This window comes from Rattus rattus, chromosome 9 (assembly GCF_011064425.1).
Source record: "Rattus rattus isolate New Zealand chromosome 9, Rrattus_CSIRO_v1, whole genome shotgun sequence".
Taxonomy (NCBI): domain Eukaryota; kingdom Metazoa; phylum Chordata; class Mammalia; order Rodentia; family Muridae; genus Rattus; species Rattus rattus.
Genome location: NC_046162.1, coordinates 40,439,229 through 40,452,568, shown reverse-complemented (window position 1 = coordinate 40,452,568; position 13,340 = coordinate 40,439,229). Strand labels below are relative to the sequence as shown.

General features: G+C 51.4%; 1 protein-coding gene across 1 annotated transcript in view; it reads left to right on the top strand.

The window, feature by feature from the left end:
* The window catches only part of Galnt10 (polypeptide N-acetylgalactosaminyltransferase 10), a 69,605-nt gene extending 60,699 nt beyond the window's left edge, over positions 1-8,906 (top strand). The window contains exons 8-11 of the mRNA XM_032911681.1: positions 2,646-2,867; positions 3,724-3,840; positions 5,346-5,495; positions 5,989-8,906. Of these exons, the coding sequence (XP_032767572.1) occupies positions 2,646-2,867; positions 3,724-3,840; positions 5,346-5,495; positions 5,989-6,147 (648 nt within the window). The 3' untranslated portion in view covers positions 6,148-8,906. The remainder of the gene's footprint in view (positions 1-2,645; positions 2,868-3,723; positions 3,841-5,345; positions 5,496-5,988) is intronic.
* The last annotated feature ends 4,434 nt before the right edge of the window (positions 8,907-13,340 follow it).

The following is a 13,340-nucleotide window of genomic DNA, read 5'->3' as shown; positions in this document are numbered from 1 at the left end:
CCTCAAAACTAAGTGAAGGGAGTGCCCCTGAAAAGATACAGTGCTGTTTGGGGTGCTAGAGAGGCCAGAGTACAGTCACACACCCCAGAAAGAACCTGGGGGGGTGGCCTTCTGGTCTGAGTTCCCAGCTGTCCTTGTCAATGAACCATTTTCCCAGCTTCAAATACCGCTGAGCCAGACGTGGTCTGGAAGGCAGGGCAGCAGAGCCCTCTAGTGGTGAACGTCTACAATGACAGCCTCCAGGCCTGCTGCTCTGTGGCCATCCCCTTAACAGGGGAGCTGGCTTCCAGATAAGACCCACCAAGAGTTGGAAATCTTCCTAGATGCCGTTGGCCTTCCCTGAGGAATGCCAAACCGGAAGACAGAACCAGTCTTTTCATAAGCTAAAGGCTGCTACTCTTGGAGGCTACCAGGATCATGGGGACAGTGACCCCTGAGCAGGACCCCACTCCCCAATTGTATTCTTTCCCAAGCCAGAGATGACTACCAGGGTGTTAAAGGGCTGCAGTGCCACCACATAAGCCTGCCATGCAGCCAGATGCCCTGCAGAGTAAGGACGCACTGACCTCCCTTCTGCCTGGGTTCTTAATAATGCATTAAATAACTCAAACTCCAGCTCGGACCTGCTCAAGTCTGACAAGCGCCTGCATCTTTTGCCCAAACTCCGTGACTGTCCACACAGGTGTCGGCGGCTGCATCCCCGTCAACAGCTGGGGCTGGACAGTGCGCCTCTGTGTCTCACCTGAATCCCGTTCAGGTGTTCAACATCTTTGGCCATCTGTCCTCCGTCAGACCCTGTGTCTGACATGAGCTAGCCCCTGTGGTCCATCCCACCTCTTCCCTGTAAGCCCAGCTGCCTGTCACCTGTACACGAGGTTCCCGTGCCCACCGTGACTGCAGCCCACTGCTATCCTTTAGTTCCAAGTCAAATGCAACATCTTTGCTCGTCCTGGCATTCCAGAATCTGAGACAAAGGGAGCTGAGAGTTCACTCAAGCTTCATAATCAAGATCCTGTCTCCAAAGACAAAACTAAGTCAGCTCACTGTTTTGGCCAGGAAGCTCACAGGCTTCTAGGACACTTGCCTCCTAAGTGACATGTGGGGCCATGAGAGAGCCAGCATGGCACATCTGCCTCTAGAATAAACAGTGGGTCTTACCGCGCAGGCCCATCACTGTAACTAAAGGCAATCCTGCAGCAGGGGGAGGGGCCAGGCCTTGATAGACAGGCCAGCAAAGGAGGAGATTCCCTGTGTTCTAGATTGTTCCTGATGCCTAGGGTCCTGAGGCCTTCCACTTCCACCTGACCCAGCATTTGCAAGCTGCACGGGCACCCAGTGAAGTAAACTCTCTTTCCAGTGGGGTTGGTGGCAGCAAGGAAGCTTGGCTGTCTCTGGGATTTATCACAAGGTTCCTTCCCATGCATGGTCTACCTGGTGTCACTGCCATGCCTCCCTAAGCTCCAGAGAAGGTGACTTTCTGCTTGGCTTAAGAGCTAAGAACAGTTTTCACAGTTTAAGCAATTGGAGGGGAATCTATGACACTTGAAAATCAAATGGTGGTTGACATCATAAAGTTTTATTGGTGCCTGGCCCTGCTCCCTCATTTACATAGGCCCTGTCTGCTTTACAGCCCCCCTGCCTTGAGACCATCTGGTCCCCAGAACTCAGATCCCCACCAGAGAACACTAAAACATTTGCCCAGCCCCGCCATGCAGTCTGCTCCTAGAGCAGACCTTTACAGACAGGTGTGAATGACTGATTGCACTTCAGAGGAAAACTCAGATTAACCTCACGATAGAAGTCAAGCCCACCCAATTACATGGGTGTCCTGAGGGAGGGGAAATCAGGTCCTAGCCATTGAAAGAAGCCTGGGTTTGAAGGAAGAGGTTTTCAAGCACCAGCTTGAGCTGGACCCTATAGACATGTGCTCTCAGTTCTGAGTGGAGTCTGCACAAGAGTTTAACTCTCCTGTCTCCACATCATTCTGCCCAGGGCTACCTCCCGCTGAGGCTACATCCAGTTGACACTGGTTGTTTTATAGTTGCCTGTCCTGAGGCTTCATAGTAAAACTTTCAAACCTCTAAGGATCATTAGAGATCCCACCTCTTGGTAGGATTAGACCTTCTGAGTGCAAATTATTCTTGTCGGAACTGTTGTTAAAAAATGACAGAAACTGGGCTGGAGAGATGGCTCAGTGGTTAAGGCACTGACTGCTCTTCCAGAGGTCCTGAGTTCAATTCCCAGCAACCACATGGTGTGGCTCACAACCATCTGTAATGGGACCTGATGCCCTCTTCTGGTGTGTCTGAAGACAGCTGCAGTGTCCTCCTATACATAAAACAAGTAATAATAGTTTAAAAAAAGATACTCAAATTGGCTTTGAAGAGCAGGAGAAGTGGCTTAAGAGCGTTCAGTGTGCAGGTGTGAGGATCTGAGTCTGGATCCCAGGACCCACATAAAAAGCCAGACCACAGACTCCTTGTGACCACAGCCGATCCAGGGAAAGACAGGATAACTGGGGTTTGCTGGTTACTATCCTAGCTCCAGGCTCAGTGAAAGACCCTGTCTCAAAAAATAAGGCACAGGGGCTGACGAGATAGCTCTGGGGTAGCCTGGTAGCACTTGCAACCCTCTCTCAATTCCAGAACCTGAAGAGAGTGGCTGAGGTGTGGATGGATGAGTATGCGGAATACATCTACCAGCGCAGACCGGAGTACCGCCACCTCTCAGCTGGAGACGTCGTGGCCCAGAAAAAACTCCGAGGCGCCCTCAACTGTAAGAGCTTCAAGTGGTTTATGACCAAAATTGCCTGGGACCTGCCCAAGTTCTACCCACCTGTGGAACCCCCGGCTGCGGCCTGGGGGGAGGTGAGTGTGAAGGGAGGGCTGGACACACAGTGGGAACGTGCCCAGGAAAGCCTAAATGCCACAGTCCGTTTTCTCTCTCTCGGACCCTGTCCTGGTGGCATTGGTTTTTGTGCCGTCATGCAGTTGAACGTTCTGAATAGCTAAGCTGGGTCGGCCTCCATTTTTCCTTTTGACTATGAGACACTGCTGGATTTGGTTTGGTTTCTAATGTCCTTTGGCTTGCGATGCCGGAGACGGGAACCCCGGACCTTTCATGCTCTAAGCCATGCTCTTGGGTGAGTCATGCACACAGCCTGTGGTGCACGTTGGAAGGGAGACTAAGAGTATACAGGTCAGGTTCAGAACAGCTGAGTAAATAAATGTTGCCTCTTGGTGATGTGTGCGTCCTAAACAAATGCTCAGCCCAGAGCCCCAGCCGGACCCCCAGCTTTTATGGCTGATGTGTGGGCCAGGGCTACTCTCATTCTTTGGAGTGGGTTGGGGAGAACCCCCACTTCCTTGTGCCATTCTCTTACCCGAAAGGATAATTCTACATGGACGGCAAAGATTTTGCATCCCTCCTGAATCTCTTCCCAAATACCGTCCCTGGAACCTGTCCCCTTCAGGCCCTTTGAATTGGGGTCAAAACGGATCCTGGATCTGTTGGATGGAATGCTTACAGAGTGAGGCCAGAGAAGGACCTTGGCCTCCGGAGTACTTCTTTCTCCCAGAGGACCTCCCAGCAGCTTGGGACAAGCTCCTCATGGGCAGTTTGAAGTTCAGCCAGTCTTGGATTTCTGTCTTAGTCTCCCGGCATCCAGCAGGGCCCAGTGGACACCTTGAGGTGTCTCAGTGGCTGGTCCTTTTTCTCCCTCAGATTCGCAATGTGGGCACAGGACTGTGCACAGACACGAAGCACGGCACGTTAGGCTCCCCGTTGAGGCTCGAGACCTGCATTCGGGGCCGTGGGGAGGCTGCCTGGAACAGCATGCAGGTAAGGGCCACTTAAAGGGACTCTCAGGTCCCAGGTCAGTTGTCCATCAGAAGATGAGTCTTGGAGCTTCCAGAGCACCAGGGAAGGGGGAAGGGGACTCATGCATATGACAGGTCCCACTCTCATGCCTGTGACCAATAGACAACTTTGGCTCATTTCCCGAAGTTTGTGTGTGTGTGTGTGTGTGTGTGTGTGTGTGTGTGTGTGTGTGTGTGTACACGCACGCCCATGCATGCATGTGTCTGCTCTGGTTTCTGTTATTATAACTCAGTGCCGTGTGCTGAGTACTTTATAAAGAAGGAAAGTTTGTTATATACATGGTTCTTTAGATACAAGAGTGGGACACCTGCCTCTGGCCAGGTCTACTCTGCTTATACAGTCATAGTGCTGGCTAACGAGATGACCCAGCCAGTAAAGGTACTTGCTGCCTTGCAAGGCTAAAAAAAGATGAATTCAATCCCCAGAACTCAGGGTAGTGGGTGAGAACCAAATCCCTAAAGTTGCCCCTGACCAACACATTCATGCTGTAGTACATGCAACACACAGACACATACACACACATACACACACACACATACAGACACACATACACACACACATACACACACACATACATACACACACACACATACCACATACACACACACACACACACACACACACAGAATATTTTTAGAAAATAAGTAAATAACAACAAAAAAAATTTTAATCAGGGTCTTACTATGTAGCCCTGGCTGTCATGTAACTTGCTGTGTAGACCAGGTTGGCCTTGAACTCACAAAGATCCTCTTGCCTTTGCCTCCTGAATTCTAGAATTATCCAGCCTATAACAATAAGTTTAAACAAACAAAAACACCAGGAGAACAAAGGCTGGGGATGCAGCCCTCTACGGTGATTGCCTAACAGGCAGAGCCCTGGATTTAGTCCTCAACACCACAGAACTAGTCATGGCGGCACAGGCCTATGGTGGGAGATCAGGGCCAGCCTGTGCTATGTGCGACCTTGTCTCAATGAATACGTAGCAGAGGCTCTCTCTTTTGGTGGGTTGGTGTAAATTCCTTTGAGGAGGTGGTTCTTCGTTTTTTTTTTAGGCCCTTCCACACCGATTTTCACAAGGGCTATGCTAACTTGCACTCCTCCCCAAGGCAGCAGAGCCCCTTGGCCTGAGTCCCCGCCAGTTCTCCATTGCAGTTTGTTTCCTTGTTCGTATGAATTATAGACACACACGTGCGCGCGCGCGCGCGCACATGCACACACACACACACACACACACACACACACACACACACACACACACACACAGAGTAAAGCATGAATAGTATTCACTGCCCGGGCTTCTAAGTACATGGGGAGTCTTGGGCACCGAACCCTGCAAGCCCTGCTGGTGGAAACCAGTCTAACAGTAGACGCCATCACAACATAATAACAATGTGATTAGTATGCAGGGAGGGGACATTGTCAGTGTTTGCCACCCTCTAGCAGTGTCCCTGTCCCTGTGTATACAGGTCTTCACCTTCACCTGGCGGGAGGACATCCGGCCTGGAGACCCTCAGCACACCAAGAAGTTCTGCTTCGACGCTGTCTCCCACACCAGCCCAGTCACCCTCTATGACTGCCACAGCATGAAGGGCAACCAGCTGTGGAAATACCGCAAGGTGGGGCGTGGTGCGGGGTGGGGGACCCAAGCGCATCCTTGCCAGGTTGTTGGTTTTAAGGGTTGCAGGGCCTCCTGCTTTGCCCTGCAGATCCTGCCCACTCGTCCTGCTCTGCCATTAATCTGGCCCTGAGAGAAAGGGCAGAAACCCAGATTCATGCATTGTAGAAAGGAAGCCAAGCGGGGGCGTGGCGGTGCGCATCTTAAATGCCAGCACTAGGGAGGAAGAGGGAGGCAGATCTCGGTGAGGTGGAGGCCAGCCTGGTCTACATAAAGCTCTAGGTCAGCCCTAGTTACACAGTGAGACCCTGAAACGAAACGGGGGAGCATGTGCCCAGCCATTCCATACAGCAGGGTACTGTAAGCAGGCAGCGCTGAAGGTCCCACCTGGCAGTAGCATTCATCACGGGGCGACAGGAGACACTGGGCCTTGCTTTCTTGTTGCTGTCATGGCTGCTCTGTTCCCCTCTGCTGACACCCTTCCTGTTCTGTAGGACAAGACCCTGTACCACCCTGTTAGCGGCAGCTGCATGGACTGCAGCGAAAGCGACCACAGGATCTTCATGAACACCTGCAATCCCTCCTCCCTCACCCAGCAGTGGTTCTTTGAACATACCAACTCCACGGTCTTAGAACATTTCAACAGAAACTGAGTCCTTAGACCTCCTTGACAAGCCCCTCAGGTTGCTGTGGCACTCATAGACCTTCCTCCTGTGGAAGAAGAGGCATCCGTTGGCACCAAGGTGCTGGGCCAAATGGCTTGGGACACAGGGTTCTTGAAGTCCTTGTGTGGTGGGGCCATGGGGAGAAGAGACCGCACGAACAGCTCTCCAAGAAGGTAGAGCCTGCTTACATCGTAGCAGAGTTCAGCAGCCTGTCAGCATGGTCTCCTAAAGGTTAGGGTTGAACCAGAAAATCAGTCCTACGAGGTTGCCTAGCCCTTGGGCTACTGCCAGACATGACAGTGCCCTAGAAGGAAAGGTGGTATTGGCCTTGGGACAAATTTTAAGCCTGTGTGCTAGCTACTGGCAAGGATGTCTGCCCGTGCTGAGGGGAGGCTGCCAGTACTGCCCGGCTTCTGTGTTGGTCCAGGGCACTGAGAGCCCACTGGGACCTCAAGAGTGCTCTGTAGCTAGCGCCGGCCAGCAACCAGACAAGGAGCTTCTTTCTCTGCAGCCAAATGTATGGGGTGTCTTCCCTGGCTCTCCGGGTATTTCAGATGCCCGTTCTAGTTACAGGGCTATCCGGGTACCAGGTTTTCGGGGCTGGTTTAGCTGACTCAGTAGACCTCCAGACCAAACAGCTCCCAGCCAATGCTTCCAAAGCCCTTTCTCTGTGCTTTCCTTGGCGGCTCCCCTGCCTTGGAGAGGAACGGGTGCTGCGAGATGCTCACCTCCAGAGTTCCCCTGGGGGTGGCGGCTTCCCCCAGATAATGACCGTTGTGGTTCCAACCTCACAGAACCCTGGAGTTTCTGAAAAGTGCTGCAAACAAGGATGAGCCATGGCATGCGTGGGCACAGAGCGCAAGCATCCAGGTGTCAGGCAACCCCTCACCCGAGCGGAGGCAGTGGGGCACCGGAAGCTTTGGTACAACCCAGTGCCCTGTGAGGAGTGAGGACGTCATGAGCTATTGTTCCCCTTTAACCCCATGTCTCAAATGAGAACTCACCCTCCAAGGATGTGGTTACTTGACCTTGTCATTTGCCAGTGAAGTAACTGAGATGTGGTCCTGGGGACAATGCCCTGCCTTAGAGATGCTGGGATCAGGGTCATCCAGTCCCCAGGTCGGCCAGATGGCTGGTGTAGAGTCACCTCCATGCAATCCCTGCGCTGTCACAGCTCCCTTATGGATTCCTAGTGTCTTTTTCCATATGAGCATTCTACCTGACAAATGACCGGCTGGGAAGGAGTCAGAGGGGTGGGGGGTGAGCATCTAGAATCCAGTGGGGACACGTGTTGCAGCCAAGGGGAGTCGAGTCCTCGGAGAGCAATGCGGCCTCGTTTCAATAAAAACCGTGCCTTTTACAAAGAGAAAATGCAGTCGAGCAGCTGACTCCCTAAACTTGAACCACTTCTTAGTGCCTTGCTAGACAGACGGGCGGGGGGAAGGGGTGCTTACGCAGGTCCTATGAGCAGACTGGGTGTCTTTATATCTGACTTCAAGCAGAAAGTGCTAGGCTTGGAGCAGAACTGAGACCCAGAGGCCCCCCACAGTAGGGAAACTGCCTATCTGTGCAGCCCTCCCTGAGACTGGACAGCTCTAGTAGCCTACAAGTTCTAGAGACCTGACAACCCTGTGGGTAGGAGGTGCTGATCCCCCCAGAAGTGCTCTGCCCGTCCCTCGCTATCAGGGGTGAGCTGTATTTCCAGGTGATGTTAAGCCGGTGATTAAAGCAGATGCTGCCACAAGCCATCCCTGGCCTTGCTTGCCCCATTCATTTCCATTCTCATCTGGTTCGCCCCCTCCTCCAGTGGTCACTTCCTCTGAGCTCACCTCAGCATCTGTGACTGCTGGACCTTAAAGCATAAGCCTTGAGGAGGCGTCACAGGAAGGACCAGGCGGGCTTAGTGGCTGGCTACAGATACTTCAATCCCCACCTTGTTTTGGCTTCGGGTGTGGAAACCCTTGTCCAGAAGAGTCAGGTTTCTACTCTGCACAGGCAGAAAGGCCTGTGGACACGCCACAGCCAAGAAACAAGCCAGGCAGCTGGCCTCTCTTCCTCCAAAGCTTTACTTCAAGGCTAAGACTGCAAAACAAAATACGGTTAGAAAGACACCTCCCAAATGTTCCAGAAACATTTTTGGAATGCAGTGTCCTTGCTACGAGGCCTTTGTGTGGCAAGCTGTCCTACCCTGTCCTGCCAACTGGGGTGTCTGGCTTTAAAAGCATCCGGCAATGGTGGACCTTCGGTTGTGGCGGGAGCTGCTCTGATGGGCAAGCCTAGTGGATTCCCAGAGTCAGCACCACGACTCCCCTTCAGTCCTTCCTGTCACGCTTCTCCCTGCGTGTAGCCGAGAAGCGGTGGTGTGTTTATCTAAAGACAGGCAGTGGGAAAGGGACAAGGAGTGCAGTTCCACCCTGCATCCGGTCAACACTTGCTGCTGGTGCTTTCTACGACAAATCCTATCATATTTTGGTTTAAGGTTTTGATGATGAATCAGGGCCCTGCTGCCCCCATTGGGTGAGAGTAGTAGCTGTTTCGAGATCTTAACAGGTTCCACTCTGCTCCGACGGGAAGGCTGGGGTCCCCGGAAGGGGGCTGTAGGCAGGGAAGCTGGGCACTGAGACACGGTTCCGTGGGGGAAGCCCAAGACCACCCACCTCTCCTGGAAGAGTGAGCTCTGTAAAAGATGACTTACCATGTTCAGTTGTGACTGTGATTGTTCAATAAACCTCCAGAGTTTCTCTAAAGTGGTGTCTGGCACGTCCCTCGTCACCTGCCTTTCTGTCGATGTCCTCAGAACACCGGGTGCCTGCCCAGTGTCCAGATGTCCTGCAGGGTACTGAACCAAGTCGAGCTGCTGCCGTTTCTAGAGGGGAAGGCAGACCAGAACAAGGATGATTGTTTTTACTTAAAGGACCGAGAAGGATAGCTAAGTCTTAGAAACTGTGGTGAAACCATCGGGAGACACCCCCCAGAGCTGAAAGGTCAAGCCAAGAAGAGGGCAGAGGGCAGCCCCCGCAAAGCCACAAGATAGAAAGGGGCTCGGGTCTGGAGGAGCACAGGGGCAAACTCCACACACAGCCTTCTAGATTAGAGCAAAAGGGAGGGAATTCCAGAGGGCAAACAAACTGAGCTCCTCACCCATTAGCCACAAATAACCTCTGTACCAAAGTGTTTCTGGGCTGTTTAGCATCTGTGGAACCATGACTAAAACATCCTCAATGAGATCTTGCGCAACTCCTACCCTCATTAGGCCTCAGTTCACAGGGAAATGAGTAGTGCTTGAAACGTGTGCCTGAGCAGGTTAATGTTCCTGGTGCTGTCGCTACGCAACCACCAGAGGGCGCTATAGCGCCATAGCTTGGAGATGGTCATGGACCAGGAATAAGGAATATTCCCTTAACTCCAGTTACAAGGGATCAGATACAGATGTGTCACCTCCTTGGGAACCAAGCATGCGTGGCACCCGTGCACGCACACATACAGGCAAAAGCATTCATACAATAAAATAAAATCTGGTTTTTTGGGGGTTTTTTTTGGTTCTTTTTTTCGGAGCTGGGGACCGAACCCAGGGCCTTGCGCTTCCTAGGTAAGCGCTCTACCACTGAGCTAAATCCCCAGCCCCTAAAATCTGGTTTTTTAAAAAGTTTTTTAACGGGCTGGCGAGATGGCTCAGATGGCTCAGTGGTTTAGAGCACCAGTGTCTCTTGCAGAAGACCCAGGTTCCCAGCACGCACATGGCGGCTCCCAGCTGTTTGTATTTAGAGTTCCAGGGGATCCAGCGCCCTCTTCTGCACTCCACAGGTACCAGGTAGGTACACAGTGCACAGACATACGCGTAGGCAAAACACTCATACACATTAATAGGTAAATACATCTTAAAGAAAGGTTTTTAAGGCACCCAGAGAAATCGTGACCCAATGGTGAATGACGAAGGAAAATATCAAGTGCCTACTGTGCGCAGATGCTCAGCTAGAAATTGGAAGACTGCAGGTGGAAGCAAGAACCAGATTGAGTGACTTATAGGCTCTTCACTCCCGTGTGATCTTTATTTACCCTCACACGATTCAACTGCTTAACTTTGCCAACGTGTACGGAGATGCTAGGTTTATTCAATGGCTTGCTTGTTAAAAATAAATATATTTGTACAGGTATCTAGAATTACAGGTAGTGTGTGCCCTTCCACATGGGTGCTGAGAACCAGATCTGGGCCATCTGCAAAAATGACAGTCCTGTGGCTGGAGAGTTGGCTCAGGGGTTAAGAGCACTGGCTGCCCTTCCAGAGGACCTGGGTTCAATTCCCAACAACCGCATGGCGGTTCACAACTGTCTGTCACTCCAGTTCTAAGGGATCCGACACCCTCGCTCAGACACATGCGGGCAATGCATGCACAGAAAACAAAATTTAAAAAGAAAAACAATCTTAACCAACCTCTAGCCCCCAAGGTATTTTTTAAAGCCCTAATCTAGTGCCCCCAGCCTCTCAGAAGTCCACGAGACCAACACTACCCTTTCATTCAGTTTCAAGTAGCCCAAACTGGTACAGCATGCCCATAACTCTAGCACTCAGGAATGCTGAGGCAGGAAGATTATGAGTTCAAGTCCAGCCTGGACTTCATTATGAGACCCCCCTACTCAAACCAAACAAGTGTTATTCATCTACTGTGTGCAGACACTGCCAGAGCGCGCTCCGATTCTCTGGTCTAGCAAGAACAGACACTGAAGGGCACCATTAGCGTCTAGATGAGTCCCACAAAGGAAACACCCTGAGACTTTTATGACCCTGAGGGTCCAGATGGATGCTGAAGCCTCCAAATTCTCAAAATGAAGTCACCCACTGTGATGGTTTGAGTAAGAATGTCCCTGTAGACTCTTATGCTAGAGTTGAAGGCCCTGAAGGGGGTAGGAACTCCACAGGAAGACAGAGTCAACCAACCTGGACACTTGGAACTCTCAGAGTCTGAGCCACCAACCAAAGAGCATACAAAGGCTGGACAGAGCCCCCTACCCCCTGGAACATATGTAGCAGACAGCAGCTCAGTCTCCATGTGGGGACCCCAACAACTGGAGCGGAGACTCTCCTTAAAGCTGTAGCCTGACTATGGTATCTGCTCCCCAACAGGGCTGCCTTGCCTGGCCTCAGGGGGAGAGGATGCATCTAATCCTACAGAGACTTGTGCCAGGGTGAGGGGATACCCAGAAGGGACCCCATCCTCTCAGGGAAGGGGAGGGACTTTGTGGAGGGTGGGGGCTGGCAGAAGGGCAGCGTTTGGGATATTAATTAATTAATTTTTAAAAAGAGTGGCCTCCATAAGCTCATATATTTGAATGCTTAGTCATCAGGGAGTGGCCCTGTTAGAGACAGGAGGCGGCCTTGTTGCAGGAGTGTCTGTGTGGGTGGGTAGGGATGGTATTTCAGAAGCCCATGCCAGGTCCCCTCTCTCTCTCTCTCTCTCTCTCTCTCTCTCTCTCTCTCTCTCTCTCTCTCTCTCTCTCCCTCCCTCCCCTCCCTCCCTCCCTCCCTCCCTCCCTCTTGTAAATCAAGACTGTAACTCAGTAACTTCTCCAGCACCACACCTGCCTGCTCCCATGCTCCCTCTCATAATAGACTAAGCCTCTGAAACTGTAAGAAGCCCCATTTAAATGATTTCTTTTGTAAGAGTTGCCTTGTCATCGTGTCTCTTCAGAGCCATAGCACAGTGACTAAGACAGCTACACACTGGGGAACTGAGGAGAGTTCGGTGAAGGGCCTGCGTAAAAACAGTGGTTGATTGGGGCTGGAGAGACACCTCAGCAGTTAAGAGCACCCACGTGGTGGCTCACAACCAGCTACAACTCCAGTCCAGGAGATTTGGGGCCCTCTTCTGGCCTCTGAAAAATACTAGTGTGCATGCAACGCGCGCGCGCACACACACACACACACACACACACACACACGCACGCACACACACACACACACACACACACACACACACAGGCAAAATACTCATATACATAGAAATAATAAAAAAACCCAAAACAGTGGTTGGAGTGACATTAACTAGCAGGGGCTTAAGACTGGGGTATGGGGGTAGCCACTGCCCAACGGAAAGGGACAGGGAACACGGTCCCTGTCCTCTGTGGTTTCTGCCTTTGGGCATCAGCCCTCCTGAGCTCCCATTCAAATCCACCTGAAGAAGAAAAGACTGGTCAAGGGCTGGTGAGATGGCTCAGCAGGCCAAGGTGCTTGTGACAACCTGACAACCTGAGTTCCAGCCTCAGAGCCCACATAAAGGAGGAAGGACAGAACTAACTCTAAAGGTTGTCCTCTGACCTCCACAGGGCTCTGCAGCACACGCATCATACACACAAATGCTAAGTAAAAAGTTTCCCCTTTGTGGTGACTGTCTTGAGGCAGGGTCTCACTAGGTAGCCTTGGCTGGCCTCTAGCTAGCTATGTAGACCAGGTTGGCCTGGAACTCAGAGAGACCCACGTGCCTCTGCCTCCAGTGTGCTGGGATTAAAGGTACGCATACCATGCCCAGCATGAATAATTTTGTTTAAGTAACTAGTCAAGGTAACTGTATATAAGGGCTTGGGTTGGGGCTGAGGCTTGGCACGAAATCATCAGACTGTACTAGGGTTCAATTCCTAGTACAGAAAAGAAAAAGAAAGATAAGAGTATAGATGAATCCAGAAGGCAACACAAATGTTTTTATCACTCTGTTATCTGCTTTAAATAAAGACTGCATACGTTAATGATCGAACCACGTGATCATAGCAAGACAAGGGACAATGGAAGGAGCTGGGCTTTGTGATGGCAAACCTGTCATATGCTGCTGACCGTGAGCTGTGACTCACGAAAATGCTTTCTGTCAGAATCTGGCTGTGGTCACACACCTCTGTAATTCCAGCTCTCTGGAGACTCCATCTTAATAAAATGAAAAGGATGTTCCCTGAAGTGCATAGATCAAGACCTACACATCCCTCAGCCCCCTCAGGGCACCTCTCCTCAAGACTGGCCAATTCTCTTTCCCTGACCAAACTCACAAAGGACTGACTCACAAACCTAAGGCTAGTCATTTTGTCCATGGGTATTAGAATTTTCCAGTGACCGGAAGAATGACGTGACATCTTCTGGTCTTGCTGTGTCACTCCTTAGAAGTTGGCTGAGTATGCAGACATGGGAGAAGCCAAGAGGA